The sequence below is a fragment of the Artemia franciscana genome, unplaced genomic scaffold, assembly GCF_032884065.1.
Source record: "Artemia franciscana unplaced genomic scaffold, ASM3288406v1 PGA_scaffold_39, whole genome shotgun sequence".
Classification (NCBI taxonomy): Eukaryota; Metazoa; Arthropoda; class Branchiopoda; order Anostraca; family Artemiidae; genus Artemia; species Artemia franciscana.
Genome location: NW_027062677.1, coordinates 585204 through 604064, shown reverse-complemented (window position 1 = coordinate 604064; position 18861 = coordinate 585204). Strand labels below are relative to the sequence as shown.

General features: G+C 35.7%; 1 protein-coding gene across 3 annotated transcripts in view; it reads right to left on the bottom strand.

Annotated features, from left to right (window-relative positions):
- The window catches only part of LOC136041832 (uncharacterized), a 78768-nt gene extending 60121 nt beyond the window's left edge, over window positions 1-18647 (bottom strand). For all 3 annotated transcript variants that reach the window (XM_065726611.1, XM_065726613.1, XM_065726612.1), the window contains exons 1-3: window positions 18534-18647; window positions 14805-15311; window positions 9583-10212 (exon numbers count right to left, since the gene is read on the bottom strand). In XM_065726611.1, coding sequence (XP_065582683.1) covers window positions 9583-10212; window positions 14805-15311; window positions 18534-18594 — 1198 coding nt within the window. In that variant the 5' untranslated portion in view covers window positions 18595-18647. The remainder of the gene's footprint in view (window positions 1-9582; window positions 10213-14804; window positions 15312-18533) is intronic.
- Window positions 18648-18861: the final 214 nt, after the last annotated feature.

Here is an 18861-nt window from a genome sequence, read left to right as displayed (position 1 = left end):
ATTCGAACCTTCATAACTTCGGACTAGTGTTGTAACTGATAAAATTGGTCACGGTAAAATTGGTTCAAAACTTAGCCGGAAATAAATTTCGAACCTTCATAACTTCGGACTAGTGTTGTAACTGATAAAATTGGTCACGGTAAAATTGGTTCATAACTTAGCCGGAAATAAAATTCGAACCTTCATAACTTCGGACTAGTGTTGTAACTAGTAAAATTGGTCACGGCAAAATTGGTTCAAAACTTAGCCGGAAATAAAATTCGAACCTTCATAACTTCGGACTAGTGTTGTAATTGATAAAATTGGTCACGGCAAAATTGGTTCAAAACTTAGCCGGACATAAAATTCGAACCTACATAACTTCGGACTAGTGTTGTAACTGATAAAATTGGTCACGGTAAAATTGGTTCAAAACTTAGCCGGAAATAAATTTCGAACCTTCATAACTTCGGACTAGTGTTGTAACTGATAAAATTGGTCACGGTAAAATTGGTTCATAACTTAGCCGGAAATAAAATTCGAACCTTCATAACTTCGGACTAGTGTTGTAACTAGTAAAATTGGTCACGGCAAAATTGGTTCAAAACTTAGCCGGAAATAAAATTCGAACCTTCATAACTTCGGACTAGTGTTGTAACTGATATAATTGGTCACGGTAAAATTGGTTCATAACTTAGCCAGACATAAAATTCGAACCTTCATAATTTCTGACTAGTGTTGTAACTGGTAAAATTGGTCACGGTAAAATTGGCGTTTTACATATTCTACCGTAATTTTACGGACCCGCGTTAAATTGGTATTTTATCTATTCCACAGAATTTACGTATTTACCTATTTTATCGGTATTTCACGTATTTTACCGGTATCTTACATATTTTACTGACGTATTTTACGATGCCTTGCAATTTTCAGAGCACAAAACCGCAAAGAAGCTGGGAGAAAAAAAGGACTGAATATGATTTTGTTTTGGGTATAGCTGGGTTCCCCGGTTTAAAAGGCCGTCTGTCTGACTTACTTCTCTTGTTATCAGAAGGATAAAGTGTATCATAGTACATGCAATTAAAATTTTGAAATGGTGAAATATTAGCTGAAATAAAATTATGTTAGTTTTGTGAATAGTTATAGACAGAAAGGGCTAAAAGCAGGATTGAAATATCAAGAAAAAATAATAAAATTGAATAGCCGAGAAAAATGAGGGTAATGGCAGGCAGCTGAAAAAAAGAAAGAAAAATGATAGAGGTGAAAAAAATGATAGAAAGAAAACAGATATTTCGTCAGGGACTTCCGCACAGCCGTTTTAAATAATCAAAAAAGAAAAGAAAACTAATATTTTGAATTAGCTCTAACGGAGCAAAAGAAAGACTGAATCAAACAATCCAAAAAACCAAGCCAGAATAAATGAAAGACTATTCACCAATTAGATTAGGCAAGCATTCCCTGCTTAGTGATTGGCTTAGCTAGTCTACTGAACCAATTTTTATTAAAAGTGTGGTCTGCTGATCTCTCTTTAAACTGAAGAAAAATGTTATTTGAATCCTTTAATTTTAAGTTATAGTAAATTGGGTTTATAGGAACATCTCCAGTATCTCTGTTTAAAGCAAGGTCTATATTTACAGATTTTAAAATTCTCAATTGTCTTCCTAAAAGAATGTGGGAAGGAATTTGCTTCAAATATTAAAGTTGCTTCATAAAAAAAATATATAAGCTACATTTTCAGCAACGTGGAGCGCCAAGGCAGAATCCGTATCCTCATATTTATTTGTAATTTCACGTCTCAGAGAAATCTTGTATTCATGCAATATTTTCCTCGGGAGCCAGCGTTTACCCCCCCCCCCCCTCTCCCAAGTAAATACCCCCGTGGAATATTCCGTTTCCCCCCACGGAAAATTCCTTCTAATTTCTCCTTCGATAATTCCGGATTTTCATCAGAAAGAAAAGTGAAATTTCTACTCTTCTGGTTCATGGTAGTGGTAGCGGTAGCAGCGGTAGCTAGGTGGCAGCGGTAGCTGCAGCCTAGTAAAGAGCGAACGACAGCCCATAGTAACAAAAAGTTAAAAAAAATTATTTGAAAAAAACCTCTTAATTAAAAAAATTGTTTTGCGACACTGAATCAGGAATGCTAAATATTATTTCGATTCGTCTTAAAAGTTAAAGTTTATTGCGAAAACAATTATGGTGATTTCAAAAAAAAACCTGAAACCACTCGAAAATGACTTCAGATCAAAAATAAAAGTGTACTATTGGAACAGACATGGTTGAAAATCTTACGCAGGGAAATTACAGTTCCCCTCCTTAACTGGAAGTAAGGAGCAGCATTAAAACTTAAAACGAACAGAAATTATTACGTATATGAGGGGCTCACCTCCTCCCAATACCTCGCTCTTCACGCTAAAGTATTTTTAGTAATTCCAACTATTTATTCTACGGCTTTTATGATTCAGGGGTCATTCTTAATGAATTGGGACAAAATTTAAGCTTTAGTATAAAGAACGAGGTACTGACGAGGGGGTGAACCCATCATATATGTAATAAAAACATGAGAATACAGAAGTTCGTTACTTAAGCTAATTTATAAGTTACGTATATCTTTTGCTAATAAAAACGTTCGTAAAAATTAAAAGTTCTAGTTGCCTTTTTAAGTAACCATAAAATCGGAGGGCAACTAGGCTTCCTCCCCCGCTCCTGTTTTTCTCAAAATAATTCGATCAAAACTATGAGAAAGCCATTTAGCCAAAAAAAATAAATATGCAAATTTCGTTTTAATTATTCCTCTGCGGAGAGCCAAAATCAAAACATGCATTGATTCAAAAACGTTCAGACATTAAATAAAAAAACAAGTTTTTTAACTGAAAGTAAGGAGCGACATTAAAACTTAAAACGAACAGAAATTACTTCGTATATGAAAGGGGCTGCTTTCTCATCAACGCCCTGCTCTTTACGCTAAAGTTTTTTACTGTTGTAGATACTGAAAAAACAACAGAAAATACTGTTGTAGAGGTTGTGATGGCTTCATTTATGTAAAACATCAAAAGTCTCACAGAGCTTCCATCCTTACAAACAATAATACTCCTTTTCATCCAACCGAAATTCTTTAGTAGAATTCAAGGACTTTCGAAATCAAGGACTTTCTACTAAAATTGCTATTCATCGCCCATATTAAAAGCATATTTAAATCTTATCCAAAATTGAAATTGCAAATTCAATTGCAGGACGTTACTAATCAACAAAAAATTGTTTATTTACACATTTTGAAAGGAAGTAACCAGGTATTTAAGGGACCGGTACCTCAAATTATATCTTGGTTAGGTCTGGGTATCATTTGGAAAACAATCAGAAATTAAATAAAAGAAGGAGCTTTTAAACAGATTTGAAACCTATTTGAACAAATTATTCTCTATATGAAGGAGGTTGTCTCCTACTTGGCTCCTTACTCTTTTCTGTGAAGTTCAGCTTTTGTCCAAATTGTCCAAATTTTATAAGAAAATTTGCAATTGAAAAACAGATTTTTCAAAGCAGTAGAAAATTTTGTATAATGAGCAAGGCATTGAGAAGGGCACATTCCCCCTTATATTCAGAGTAGTTTCAATTTATTTTAAGCTTTAAACTCGCTCCTTGCTTTAGTTGAAAACCTTTTCTATTTGTTTAATTACATTTCATGAAACTGTAAAGTTTTATGAATACAATACTTTCGCAGAAAAAAACGATCAATACTTCAATGATCTCTGTTTGGATTTCAAATAAAATAAAAATTCCATAAAATTTTGATGGGTAATCAAATGGTTCTTGGTAACGACTTGTAAGTAAGGACCGACCCGGCTCAATAGTGACCAAAACTCTAAAAAACGGAATTTTGAGCCCAATACGTATATCCAAAGAATTTGCTTACTATGCTAATTGTCATTAAACTCCTAGAAGTCATAAAATTTCAACGAAAATCATACCATCAGATTTAGCATAGCAGAGAACCTTACTGTAGAGTTTTAAAGATCATATCTGCAAAAATGTGGAATTTTGTTATGTTTGCCAGACGAAAGATCACAGATGCATGTTTATTTGTTTTTGTTTTTTTTTTTTTTTTTTTAGGAGGTGATCGTTTCCACCCAATGAGGCCTAGAACGTCGGGAGAGGACTCATTCTAATAGAAACGAAAAGTTCTAATGCCTTTTTTTAAGTTACGAAACTAGGCCCTCTAACACGCCCCTTTTTTCCCAAATCATCTAATCAAAATTTTGAGATAGCTATTTTGTTCAGCATGGTTGAAAATCTATGTTTTTGGATATAAAATGACGCCCTACAGCCCCTGGGGAAAGGTTTGTAAGTTGTAAAATTTGCCCACTGTTTACGTATATTATTTGTTATTGGGAAATGTTCACACATTATTCGGGTGGTGAGGGGAGGATAAATTTTCTACTGAGAGGATTTTCCACGGGGAGAATTTACTATGGAGAGAGAACTTCCCAGAGGGTGAACTTTCAGTGGGAAATTTTACACTTGGTGAATTTACCAGAATTTCTGTAATAAATTTCTTTATATATCTTGCTTTCTCTTTACCGATTCAATGTCACGCGTGGAGAGGTTAAAGGTAATTGTCCGGGATAAATTTTCGCCAGGATTGAATTGTTCAGAGGATATTTCTTTGGGGAGGGGGATTTTTCCATGGAGCTGGAGCCAGATATCCCGGCGTTATCTAAAAAAACGATCAAAAATTAAACTGAAAGTAAGGAGTGACATTAAAACTTAAGACGAATAGAAATTATTACGTAAATGAGGGGTATTTCCCCCTCCTCAACACCTCTTTCCTTACGCTAAAGTTGAAATTTTGTCCAAATTCTTTAAAAACCACTCCTGAAAAGGAAGAGTCGTTTAAGCAGAACAACAAGTAATTTTTTTTAAAGTGCTGAAAAACTGTAGCGTGAAGAACGAGGTGCTGAGGAGGAGGCAATCCCCCTCATATACATAATAATTTCTGTTCGTCTTAAGTTTTAATGTCACTCCTTACTTTAAGCTGAATAAACTTTTTTTTTATGTAATGAAGCTTAGAGACAAACATTTTTTCTAAAGGCAATGGAAAAAGTGGATCAATTGGTGGATCAAAAGTGGATCAGTGGCAATGGATCAATTTAAGTAAGAGCATAAGGAAACGAAAAAAAGTAACTAATTAGAAAAGTTCACAAAACAATAGCCTACTTACAGAAACTAAGATATAATCTCCCAGCACTCAGTTCTGTTGAGCAATGTACGGGTGAAAATTTGCTCCAGACAATTGCCATTAACATCTCCACATGTAAAATTGAGTCGGCAAAGAGAAAGTAAGACTAATAAAAAGAATTTTGCATAAAAATTGTGGCATATTTCCCCGGTGTAAAATTTTCCCAAAAAAGTCTAGGCTACCCCCTCCTCCTGGATATTCCGTTCATGAAAATCTCCCCAGCATCAAAATCACACTCTTCTCCCTCGCCCGAAAAGTTTACGCAAAGGCCTACTTCCAAATATCAAGTATTATGCGTTAACGCTGGTCGTATTTATAAATAACTTAAAGACCTTTCTTCGGGGGCTGTGGGAGGCCATGTCACCTTGAAATACATAGTTATTGGACCCTTCAACTATTTTGAACAATATGAATCTCTAAAAATTTTGATCGAATGACTTTGCGGAAACAAGGGGCATGGGAACGGGGGCTAGTCGCCCTCCAATCTTTTTAGTCACTTAATGAGGGCTCTTGAAATTTTAATTTAGGTTCTAATGAGCCCTAACCCTATATTCTAGGACCATTGGCTCGATACGATTACCCTTGGAAGAAAACAACAACAAACAAATAAATAAACACGCATCCATGATCTTTCTTTTAACAAAAAAAAAAAAAAAAAAAAAAAAAAAAAAAAATGCAAATTCCATACTTTTCAAGATGAGGACTTGAAACTTCTACAGTATCTCTAATATGCTGAATTTGATGGTGTTACTTTCATTGAGATACCTTGAATTTTTAAGGGTATTTCCCTCCGTTTTCCAAAATCTGGCAAATTTTCTTATGCTCCTAGCCTTTGATGGGTAAAGTTAAACTTATTGAATTTCATATATTTGGAATGACGATAGTAAGCCAATCCTGCTGATATAACTACTGGTATCAAAATTTCGTTTTTAGAATTTCGGTTACTATTGAACCACGTGGCTCCTTACTTACAGTCCTTTACCAATAATTGTTCGATAAGTCCCTTACAAATGGCATCATCGAGAGGAATTTATAAAAAAAAAACACGTAGAGTAATAGCTTTCAAAAGAGCGATTACACATTTCTCAACCGTGTTGCATTAGTTTGCTAGCCCTGGTAAAAAAAAAGAAAAAAGAGACACATCACTGCTACCAGTGCATAAAAGTGATTTTCCGCGTTTTTCAACATTGGGGACTGTAGCTCCCCTGTATATAGTTTTCAGCCTATATATACGTAAATATACGGGACTAAATAACGTACAGTGCATTTGCTAAGAGTCTAAAAACTCAACTACAGAGATGGAAAAAAACATTTCTTCTAGAAGAAAAGAAATAATCTAGAAAACTCTAATTCTGTGACATTAGGAAACAATTACGCTTTTCTGGCTAAGTTCTTTTCTCAATCTGTGCCCTCGTCAAGCAGAAAATAAAAATTTATGGAAATTTTTGGCAACTGGAGACGCTGATCAAACACGGACTAGATATTCTTTGTGAACGGATTTTTCCCTTCCCTAAGATTTTTTGCCCCCCCCTAGAGTTTATAAAACACTTTTTTTAATAGCTTCGTCGATACATTTCTTTCACCACTTTGTTCTTTGGATGTTGGTGGAAAGGGAATTGCTCCTTCCCTCGGTACAAATGTGTGGCTTTGAAAGCATGAAAAGGCCTTATAGAAAAAATACAAGGCGTCTAGTCTAGATCGAAGTGCCTTAATCATAGTTCACTACCTACGCGAAGAAACTAAAAGGTTTGGCGATATTATTTCAAAATAAAATTTCCAGAAAATATTAACAAAAAAAATTATAGCTATGTCCATTTGCAAAAGAAGCAGGAGCTTAAATTAAGGGAGAGTAATTGCTCTCAGTGGATTCTGAAGACACCTTTTTTGTACGTTCATTACAATACCAAAATACCCCCCCCCCCTCCCCAGAGGCGCTATTTGGGCCAAATCTTAGGGTGGGCATGAACTTCATTTTGGGCCCCCCAACTTTCACGTAAGAAAAAAATTCAAGTTTTGGCAGCACATCGATCGAATATTCTAAGTAAAAACTCATTTTCAGCACCCGTGTGTTGCGTGGTAATGTACTCTAACCCAATGTGGAAGTCAGCCACACTGACCTATAAGATTAGTTATAACATCAAAGAATATAATCAACAAGGTTAAGTGATTAAACTGAAAGTGGAAAATTCAACCAGACTAAAGGCTGGCCCTCCTCAGCGAGAAGCTTTCTTATTTAAGTAAACAATACGTCGGTGAAAGTAATAGGCGTGCAGTAATTTCAAATCAATTGGACGAGTGGATTATGATGGACATAATGGATTATTATGGCAGGCAAAGGGCCCTTTGTGGTGGAAGCTTGGGCCCCCTTAAAAATCTGGGGTGGGCATTTGCCCACCCCTGACCCCCCCCCCCCCAAATGGCACATCTTCCCCTCCCTTCATTTCCACGAATCGATGCCACTGATGCTAGCTATATTCGCCACACATCGCATCTGGAATGTTCCACAAAGAAAGAGGATGCTGGAGTTAAAGCTTGTATGTAAGTTAAAACACATTCGTAAGTGCATTTTCTTCCTTGCCAAGTTTTACCAGTATTATCACCGAAAAGCTAATTGATGAGTAAACATCGTTTACGATAGCTAGAATTGGTTGTTACTTTCTACCCTTACTCAAATTACCGTATTTCCGCTTGACCTAAAGAGTATGTTTGCAATTTACGTCCTAGTTTTACGTTCTACTGCGTAATTTAATTATAGGATTAAACAAACGGATAATATTTCCAAATTTCACCTAAGCTATTGCATAAGAAAGAAAATGAATCTTTGACAGAAAATGAGAAAGCTAAATATGGAGTCGGGGAGTTTTCTTTACTTTTAGATTCCTTGAGGGATAATGTTATATTTTATATAAATTTAGTAGCAGGACCGTGTCCAGGGGTGGGGGTACCAGGTTACACTGTGTAACAGGCTCTCTTTGATTCAGTAATAACTTTTTAGTGAGGGGAGATTATTAAGTTTCATTTGCATTACTACTATCTTTACCTAGTTATATAGTAGCAATCCCAATAGTCCCCCGACACAATCCTAAATAAAATCAAACGACAACAACTGCGATGGCTCGGGCATGTCAAGAGAATGGACCACGACCGTCTACCAAAAATCTCCCTCGAAGGAACCATAGACGGATCTCGACCACGAGGAAGACCTCGCAAGAGGTGGATTGAAAACTTTGACCGAAAGCGCATCGTAGAGTTGACTCGAACTGCACACGATAGAACAACGTACCGAGCCCTAGTTCATGCCCTATCAAAAGAAGTGGCCCCAAAACGTCCCGCGAGGATGGAAGGGACTTAAGTTAAGTAATAGTAGCAATTGGCAAATTCATATTGTTTTCTTTATAACATTATACCTGTGTAATTTTAAATAACCTACTTTCACTGGTAAATAATTTTTACTAGTAGGTATTTTTCTGTACGTCATAGAATTTTCGAAATACAATATAAAACTTATTATTAGTACATCTTTTGATTCAGGGCCAGTCAGTATAGTGTCTCTTCAATCTTTCCTAGTTTCTAGCTCATCTTTTTTTATTTTTTTTTTTTATTTTACGGGTGAAAAGCACAGTCAGAATTAACCAACTAGCTTTGCTTGTTTTTTTTTCTTTCACTTTTCAAATTGGCAGCAATGACAAAAATGGGGTTTTACCCTAAAAACTTTATAATTTGGAAAAAAAGATCTTGGGAAAACCCAGAGTTCAGGTAAGAACAGACCTAAGGAAGATTCAGGAAAGGGGTGTGTGTAATATAATTCGTGATTGGTGAATGGATTGATCAAACATAAAGGAATTCTCGTAGCCTACAGCCAAAATTATTACAGATTGTGTTGAATATTTACTTAATACAGGTTACGTGGAGTATTTGCGTTGAGTTATCGTTGTGTTGAATTATTGGAGAGTTGAGGATTGTGTTGAGTATCTATAGATTGTGAAGAAAAGAAATGATTAGATGAGGAAGAGGCTACTGTGCCTCTCTGAGGAAAATTGACATCGAGACGCTAAAAGAAAGCCCCCAAAAGCTAAAAGTTTTTCTCTTGGCTTCCCATTAGGCCAAAGGGGGATCGTGAGATTTGACTTGACATGTGTCACATATGCAAAGAGCAGATCTTTCAGAAGCACCAACAACAACAACAACAAATAAAGGATTCTGTTATATGTACAGCGTCACATCCTTTTAGCACAAGTTACAGATGCGGGGCGGTCACAAAATTGTTTGTTTCAGAAGGAACATAAACCTTCAGTTCGCTAAACGTTCTGGTACATCGATTCAAAGATAAAGGTCGGCTCATATTAACCAATAATTTAGAATTTGATACTTACAAACGGGTTTAAAAGTTCCTGATTCCAAGAATATTGGGTTTTTCAAAGTTTCAACAGACACATTGGCCACTGACATCTCTTCACCTGTAAGTCCTTTGATTACTTTCATAACGTTTTCTTCGGTAGCATCAGGAAATGCTGGCAGTCCGGCTAAATTTTTGCCCAATGTTGTACCAACGGTGCGTTGGGTACTTTCAGCGTCAACGCCTCCAATATTGTCCGTCGTAAATTTCAAAAAATTATATTTCGAATCTTGTTTGACTAAAAATTTCATGGGTCTAGGAATCTCATTTTTTGATGGATTTGGTCTATAAGGTGCCCTCACTATATTTGAACTTAATCCAGAAAGTACCACTTTCTTATCATCCGATTTTTCTATATAAGGTCGGGTAATTACACCAACTTCATTATTATTGTTTTTCAAATCACTCACTTTTAAGATGTCGCTTGATACTGGCTTTTTAGCTACAATTAGTTTTTCAGAACTGATGGAAATTGTTGGTTTTCCCGGAGCGTTGATTGAAGTGACAACGCTGGTAGATGTTGTTACATTAGTTTTCACTTTTTTCACGATGTCTTGAACTGCAGATGCTGCTAAAGGAGACGACGTGTCAAAACTTGTTAATTGACCTAAAAAATATCAAAGGCAAAATAAAAATATTTTAAATGCAAAATATATAAATATAAATTTATATATACCAAGCAAATAAAATAGTTTCAAGGTCAAACTAGGGTTTTAATTATTTTGGAGTTATATCAGGGTTAAAAAGACTTTAAACTAAATTAATGTGATAACTTCAATAAAAATTCGGAGTTTCAGAACTCTTATTTGATTCTTGGCGGATTTAGATTTTTTTAGATTTCAAAAGTAAGCTATTGAACGTAAATATAAAAAACCTTTTTATTTACTGATAATTTAGAAGTGCATATTTAAAATTGATTATACAACCAAGAAAATAGAACGTTTACGCTAGATAAGACGGCTTAAGAAGAGACAAAGAGATGAAAATGGAATTTTTACTTCAATTTTAGTTTTTTATATATAAATTTTATAACATAAGAATATATCACAGAAGAGGAAGAAGAAATCGCTACACTGGAATGAAACAATCCAACCTCTAAATGAACTCCGATTGAAACTATCCCATGTCCAAAAATGGAAAAATGAATGAGTAGTCTATCTTGTGCGAAATTTTGAGCTAAATCCGCATTTGCCATCAGAATTGGCACCACGCCACCAGATGTCTTCTAAATCACCGTTTCAAAGTTGCTTTTACCACGCCTTGAAACTCTAAATTTCTAAGTCCCTATTTGGACTTTCGAAGATTTCGATTTACTTTGAGAAACTATACTGTTCGGTGTCCCCCCTATAACCTCTTTATGAAGTACTTCAAAATAATCTTAAAACTTCAAAAGCTGTTTTGAAAAGTAGCGAATTTGGACAAAGAATAGTTTCAACTGAAGCATATTTGGAGGTAGGATAGTTTCATTCCAGTGTAGCGAAATTTGGTGCTGGTATGCACTGTGGCAGGTCAGAGCACCAGACCTCTTGTTTTCCTTTCTTGTTTTACTTTTTGCTGATGCTATATCTGCTATTTTCGAATAATAAGCATTGTTGAAAACAGATTTATGGGTGTTTTTTTCTATTCTGACTGCTTCTTTAGCCTCGTCATTGGTGGCAAACGGCACAAAAATCCTTTGTTGTTGCAGTAAAACCAAGGTTGAATAAAATTCTTAAAAATTCTCTTACAGACAGCAGGGTTTTCAAATTTCTTTCCAGCAGTTATCTGGGCTTCAACATACAGATCATACATCTTGTTGATGTTCATAGAAGGGAGATACTTTCTCTGAGTTCTCTGTTCTGTATAATGGGATTCGTAAGCTGGGAAACTCCATGTATGTTTTTTTTATTTCTTCCACACTTCCTGGGGACATTTGATTAATTGCTGCTCTTGGAGGAGTAGAAGATATAATGCCTTTATCCTAGCTCTCTCCTTGTCAAGCAAAAAGTTTTCATAAAACACTACTTGCAAATATTTCTTTTTAACCTTGGCCATTTGGCAAATAGTATTTAAAAATTATTATAATTTTTTGGGGTTCTCTCCTCTCTCAGATTCTGTTTAGGTGATGTGCATATCTTAGGCTATCACCACCAGATCAAACTCAGGTCACAACCACTATCTTATAGGGGAGCTGTTCTCCAAACTCCATTTCGTTTCTACAGGCAGACAGTTAGCTGAAAAACTTGAAGTCTACTTTAAACCCAGCTCACAAAACAAGCTGAAGCAGTAACCTGTGTGTTTGCATAAACACAATCTCTGAAATATTTTATATGTTCTTTTTCTTCACCGCGACACTAATGATGCTGATAAAACTAGATGTCCTCAGTCCCATATTGCTTGAATCACCAAAATGCATAAGCGTGCTGAGTCCGGGGGAGCATGTTTAAGTTGACTGAACACTTTTATGCTTATTTACAAATTGCTTTAATGGGACTAGGTACGTAAATACAAAATACCTACTTTTGAAACTAACGGAATGAAAAACTGATCAAATTGACCAGCTAACGCGAATAAGAATCAATTCTAGTCGGCACTCATAACTCCTTTTCGTGAAAAAGTGGACTGAGCATGCTTATGCGTAATGGTACGGTATTGCAAGTAATCACAGTCACAGTAACAAGAAGTTTCAGATGTTAATAGTTACGATTGTAAGCCGTCGGAGTTGCCGCAAGAACCCGCTGTAACGGTTAAATGTAGCTGCAATTAAAGTCCCTGTCACAAGTAGTCGCAGTCGTAAGAAGTTACAATTGTTGTTGCAAGACTTCGCAGTCAGAAGTAGTCACAGTCTAAAATGTTTGCAGTTGCAAGAAGCAACAGTTGCAATTGCAAGAAGTTTGTGTCGAAAGTAGTCACAGCCGCAGTTGTAATTGGTTGCAATCGCACTTGTAAGTATTTTCAATTACAACTTGTCCAAGTAACTCCCAGTCATGAGTAGTTGCAATTGCAAGTAGTTGCAATTGCAACCGTAAGTAATTGCAGTCACATTGCACATGTGCAAACTCGCAGTTTGCACATCTGTGCAAACATTGCAAACTCGCAGTCATAGTTGCAAATAGTTATAATTGAAGTTGCGAGTAGTCAGTCATAGCAAGAAGTCGCAGTCATAGTCAAAACTGATTATAGTCGCAAACGATTGTAGTGGCAGTCATAGTCACAAGTAGCAACAATCTTAAGAGTCAGTCCCAAGTAATCATATTGTAAGTTATTGCAATTGCAAGTAATTGTAGTCACAAGTAGTCGCAGTCACAAGGAGTCAGAGTCACAAGTAGTTGCCGTCACAATTAGCAATAGTAACAGTTAAAGTCACAAGTAGCCGCAGTGGCAGATAGTCACAGTTACAGTAGTAAATAGTTGCAGCAAAAAGTTGTCACAGTCGCAAGTTTGTTGCATTCGGAAGTTGTCACAGTTTTAAGTATTCTTAGTCACATTTGAAAGTAACCTCAGTCACACCTGCTGGTTGCAATCACACTTCCAAATTTTTATCAAAATTTTCGGTAGTAGTAGCAGTATGAGCAGTACTACTAGTAGTAGTTACATGCACATAGTAAGTTTTCGGTTAGCTCAACATCACCCTCTACATGCCTTGAAAGTTTCAAGCTTGCAACCTTGGCCTTAGTAGTAGTAGTAACAGTAGCAGGAACAGAAGTGGTAGTAGTAGTAGTAGTAGTAGTGGCTTTAGTAGGGACCACTCCAGAAATGACTGAATACTCTAAATACTCTAAGCCGCTCCTGAAATATTGTTGATACAACCTTTTGACGACCTGCCTTCGAATAATGTCTTATGCTCTAAGCCGTTCTGGAGCCTGATGAATTGATGTTAAATGTTTATCAAATCTTTTCCTTAGTAGCAGTAGGAATGGTACCAATAGCAGCAGTAGTAGTAATATATGCATAGTATCCTTTTGGTTAGTCCAACATCGCCCTCAACATGCCCGAAAGTTTTACGCTAACAATCCTAGCCTTAATATTAGTAGCAGCGGTAGTAGAAAAACGAGTAGCAGTAGTAGCAGTAGCAGGAATAATAGTGGTAGTAGCAGTAATAGTAGTAGTAGCCTTAGAATTAAGTCCTCCTGATATGACTGAGTACTGGAAATGCTCTAAATCATTCCTGAAACATCGTTGATCCAGCATTTTGCCAACCTAACTTCTACTAATGTTTTTGACACTAAGCCCTTCGTGAGATACTGATGATAAATTTTTTTCAAAACCTGTATGCACATAGGGTGTTTTGGTTTAGTGCAACATCCCTTCAATACTACCTGAAAGTATCAAACTTGTAACCTTAGTTTTAGAAGTAGCAGTAGTAGCAGTGACAGTAATAGCCATACTACTAGCAGAAACAGTAGAAGTATTTTTATTACAATTATTATTAGCACCAGAAGAAGTAGAAGTGGTAGAAATATTAGCAGTAGTAGAAAAAGCAGCAGTAGCAACAATAGTAGTAGTAATAGTAGTAGTAGTAGTCGTAGTAGCAGCAGCAATAGTAGTAGTCGTGGTAGTAAGTATATTACGTCTTTTGGTTGGTTCAACATCCCCCCTAAATTTGCCCTGACAGTTTAAACTGAATACCCTAAGCCATTTTTGAGATATTGCTGATACACCCTTTTGACCTTCTGCATGGACATGTTGCGTTTTGATTTAGGTCAACATTCCCTGAAATCTATACTTTAACACCCTCAACCTTCTGGAGACCAAGGAAACTTGTTCCTCTTTTCCCAATGACAAAAACTGCATGTAAACAATAGGCAAATTACATAAATTACAGCTCTTGCCCAAAAGATGACAGGGTTCATGTCATTTTCATAGGCATAGTTATTGGACCTTCCAACTAAGCTGAATATAATGTCTGTCTCAAAACTTGATAGGTCTTCCTTAGAGTGAGGGCAACAAAAAATTTGTGTAATGGGGCTGGTTGCCCCCCAATCACTTTTGACTGTTAACAAGGGTGCTAGAACTTTTAATTTCCATTCAAATAGGCAATTTTCACTCAATTCCCATGCAAATTTTCACCAATAACATTCATACAACTTGTTTAAAAAGAAAAAAATATAAATAGATCTTACATAGAGTCCACTTGATTTTTTATTGAGGCAGCGCTATTGCACTATTGCGCTGCCTTTGAAACTAGATACAAGCAACACATATTTACAAACATCTTACCTAATATATTAGTAAGAGCATCATTTACAAGAGTCGACTCATCAACCTGCTGGTTACTAACGTTCTTTTGCACTTCAGTATTTGGTTGGTTTGTTTCTTTTTCTGAATGGTGATTATAATCCTCGTTATGATGTGGCTCACTATGAATATGAGAATCCCCTCCGTTATGAGGGCTGTCGTGGCTGTTGTGATGGTCATCATGATTCTCATGGTGATGATCTTCTTGATGATCATGGTGATCATCATCATGATGCTCGTGATTATGCTCATCATGGTGTTCGTGGTTATAACCGTCATGGTGTTCATGGTTATGTTCATCGTGATGTTCATGGTGATGATCGTGACCATCAGGCCCACTGACAATTACTGCATGGGCGGGTTTTCTCCTAGATATGACATCTTCAGGCTGGTATTCAAAACTGTAGTCGAATGGAGCTGCAGTGGTAGCTTCTAAATCAGTTTCATCTGCTTGAAAGTATTCAAAATCTTGAACTTTTGTCGGCAATCCTAGAAAATAGAAAATCCTAGACAATTGTTATAGATTTATAACAAGAGAATAAACAGGCGAAATTATATTACGTGGTTAAATAGGATAGTATAAAAAGTTCTTGCTGAAGCCAGCTATTTAGCAGTGCCAGATTTAAGCATTTGCCGCCAGTAGGCTATTTCAATGCTGCCACCCTACTTACCCTTACAAATTGAATTTGTACAATCATATTAAAGACTGATTTTTTATTAATGAAATAGTAACTTTGAGGCTTGTAAAATATTTTTGTAGAGTCAATAATAGATAAGTACAAGCAATAAATAATAATTCCTTCTGCCTGTTATTAATATGATTGCCAATTACGAGATCCTTGGGGAGGTGAAGGTTTAGTTTCACTAATTATTTTTGCTAGTCAATATTCATTGATTTAGTGAATTATATAAGTATGTTAATTGTTATAGAAAATAAATAAATAAAAACAATATAATTCAATATCAATCTATTCTTTTATTCAATACAATCTGTATACAAACCAAATTATGATTACAATGCTCTTTTACACGCCTTTTTGTTCGCAAAATCTTCAATTACATATTCAAATGACAATTTATTCATTATTTCTGACTCTATGCATAGAAATGCTAGGGCATTTAGCTTTTCTTGGGGTAAGGTTGGTCGCAGGTAACTTTTCACCCGTTTTAAACAGGAAAAACTTCTTTCGCTAGAACAACTTGTCGCTGGTGTACAATGAGCCATGCGAACTGCTATGTAGAAATTCGGACAAATATTATGCAAGCATTGTTATTGCATGAATGAGGATATTAAACAGTTCGTGGTAACGAACAGTAAGTAAGAAGCGACCCTGCTCAATAATAACCGAAACTCTAAAAGCCAGAATTTTGATAACAATAGATACATTAAAAGAATTGGATTTTTATGCTGATTTTAAATATATAATTTTCATCAAGTTTGGTCGTACTCATCAAAAGTTACGAGCCTGAGAAAAATTTAAATTATGTTTCAAAAAAGGGGGAAATAACCCCTAAGCGTAATAAAATCTTAATGAAAATTACACCATCAGATTCAGCGTATCAGAGTACCCTGCTGTAGAGGTTTCAAGATCCTATCTACAAAAATGTGGAATTTTGTATTTTTTGCCAGAAGGCAGATCACGGATGCGTGTTTATTTGTTTTTTTGTTTGTTTTTTTTTTCCCAGGGGTGATCGTATCGACCCAGTTGTCCTAGAATGTTGCAAGAGGGCTCATTCTAACTGAAATGAAAAGTTCTAGTGCCCTTTTTAAGTGACCAAAAAAATTGGAGGGCACATAGGCCCCCTCCCACGCTAATTATTTTCCCAAAGTCAACGGATCAAAATTCTGAGATAGCCATTTTATCCAGCGTAGTCGAAAAACCTTATAACTTTGTCTTTGGGGACGACTTACTCCCCCACAGTCCCCGTGGGAGGGGCAACAAGTTACAAACTTTGACCTGTGCTTACATATAGCAATGGTTATTGGGAAGTATACAGGCGTTTTCAGGAGGATTTTTTTGGTTGGGGGGAGGGGTTGAGAAGAGGGGGATATGCTGGGAGAACTTTCCATTGAGAATTTGTCATGGGAGAAGAAAATTTCCATGAAGGGAGAGCAGGATTTACTAGCATTATTTAAAAAAAAAACAATTAAAAAATAAATGTGAAAAAGCTTTTTCAGCTGGAAGTAAGGAACAGCAATAAAACTTAAAACAAACAGAAATTATTACCCATATGAGGGGCTCACCTCCTTCTAATACCTCGCTCTTTACGCTAAAGTATTTTTAGTAATTTCAACTATTTAATCTACGGCTTTTGTGATTCAGGGGTCATTCTTAATGAATTGGGATAAAATTTAAGCTTTAGTGTAAAGAGCGAGGTACTGACGATGGGGCGAATCCCCTCATATATGTAATAAAAACATGAGAATACAAAAGTTCTTTACGTAAGCTAATTTATAAGTTACGTAAATCTTTTACCAATAAAAAGATTCGTAAAAAATTAAAAGTTCTAGTTGCCTTTTTAATTAACCAAAAATCGGAGGGCAACTAGGCTTCGTCCCCCGCTCTTTTTTTCTCAAAATCATTCGATAAAAATTATGAGAAAGCCATTTAGCCAAAAAAAAAAAAAAAAAAAAAAAAAAAAAAAAAAAAAAAAAAAAATGCAAATTTCGTTTTGATTATTCCTCTGCGGAGAGCCAAAATCAAAACATGCATTGATTCAAAAACGTTCAGAAATTAAATAAAAATAACAAGTTTTTTTAACTGAAAGTAAGGAGCGACATTAAAACTTAAAACGCACAGAGATTACTTCGTATATGAAAGAGGCTGCTTCCTTATCAACGCCCCGCTCTTTACGCTAAAGTTTTTTACTGTTTTAAAAAGAAGAAATGAGAGTCAAACTTTAGCGTAAAGAACGGGGTGCTGATGAGGAAGCAGCCTCTTTCATATACGAAGTAATTTCTGTGCGTTTTAAGTTTTAATGTTGCTCCTTACTTTCAGTTACAAAAACTTGCTTTTTTTATTTAATCTTTAAATAGATTTAATGGGAAGGAAGCAATGTCGACGAAATCAAGAAAAAGTTGATATATAATTTAAACAATATATTTAAAAATTAGGGGGGGAGTAAAGTAAAGGGAATCGCTTTTAGGAATGATAAAAGTGAGGATTTTCGAATTTTTAAAAGTCATTCTCAGAATTTTACAATGTGTCCTTCTGAGGAGGACTAGCTCTTTACTAGCACTAATTGTAGTTAAGTACTTAGTTATTAGGTATATAAATTTATTAAGTGGATTCCAAGTTTTTCCAACCCTCTTTTCAAGGTCCAATCTTGTACAGAAATTTAACTTTAAACATATTTTACTGAGATCAGTCAGGCCTAAGATCTCACCACTTCAGCCAGGGCCTAATGTTTTTGAATCCCCCTTGAAATTTTTGTCTGACCCGAAAAAGTAACAAAATCCATTTAAACAATTTTTTTGTCTCTTTCGTTAAGATTTTTTGTAGCATCTCCCCCCCCCCCAAAAAAAAAACCTGGATCAAAAGTTGTGGATACGCCTTTGTCAAAGGAGAGTGATGTAATATCAACAACAAATGGACCTAATTTAAGCTTTAGATCCATTCCTGAAAGTTTCGTTCACTTCGACTACGTCAAATACTTTCTAAGACAGTAAACAAGCCTGAACCTAGAATTTTACCAATATTTAAAATTTACCGCCACTAAGCTTCATAAACAGCAACCCCACGGACATAAAATTCCAGTATGAACTCCGCATTTTGAAAACTAATCAATTTGTGTTACTATACTGACTGAAACTGAGATGAAAATTCGGCAGGTGCTACTTCCAGATTTCCCATGATGCACCCGTTTAAGTGGCCGGGTTTCGAAAATATGGCAAAGAATACATACCTAAATCGTAAATGCCTTATTTAAATTAGTTGTTTTTAAGTGCCGAAATTCAAGTCAAACTATTATCACTTTCCGTCAAAGATATGTTGCTCAGATCCTTCGTTGAGTTAAGGGGCAAATAGAAGGCCGTAAC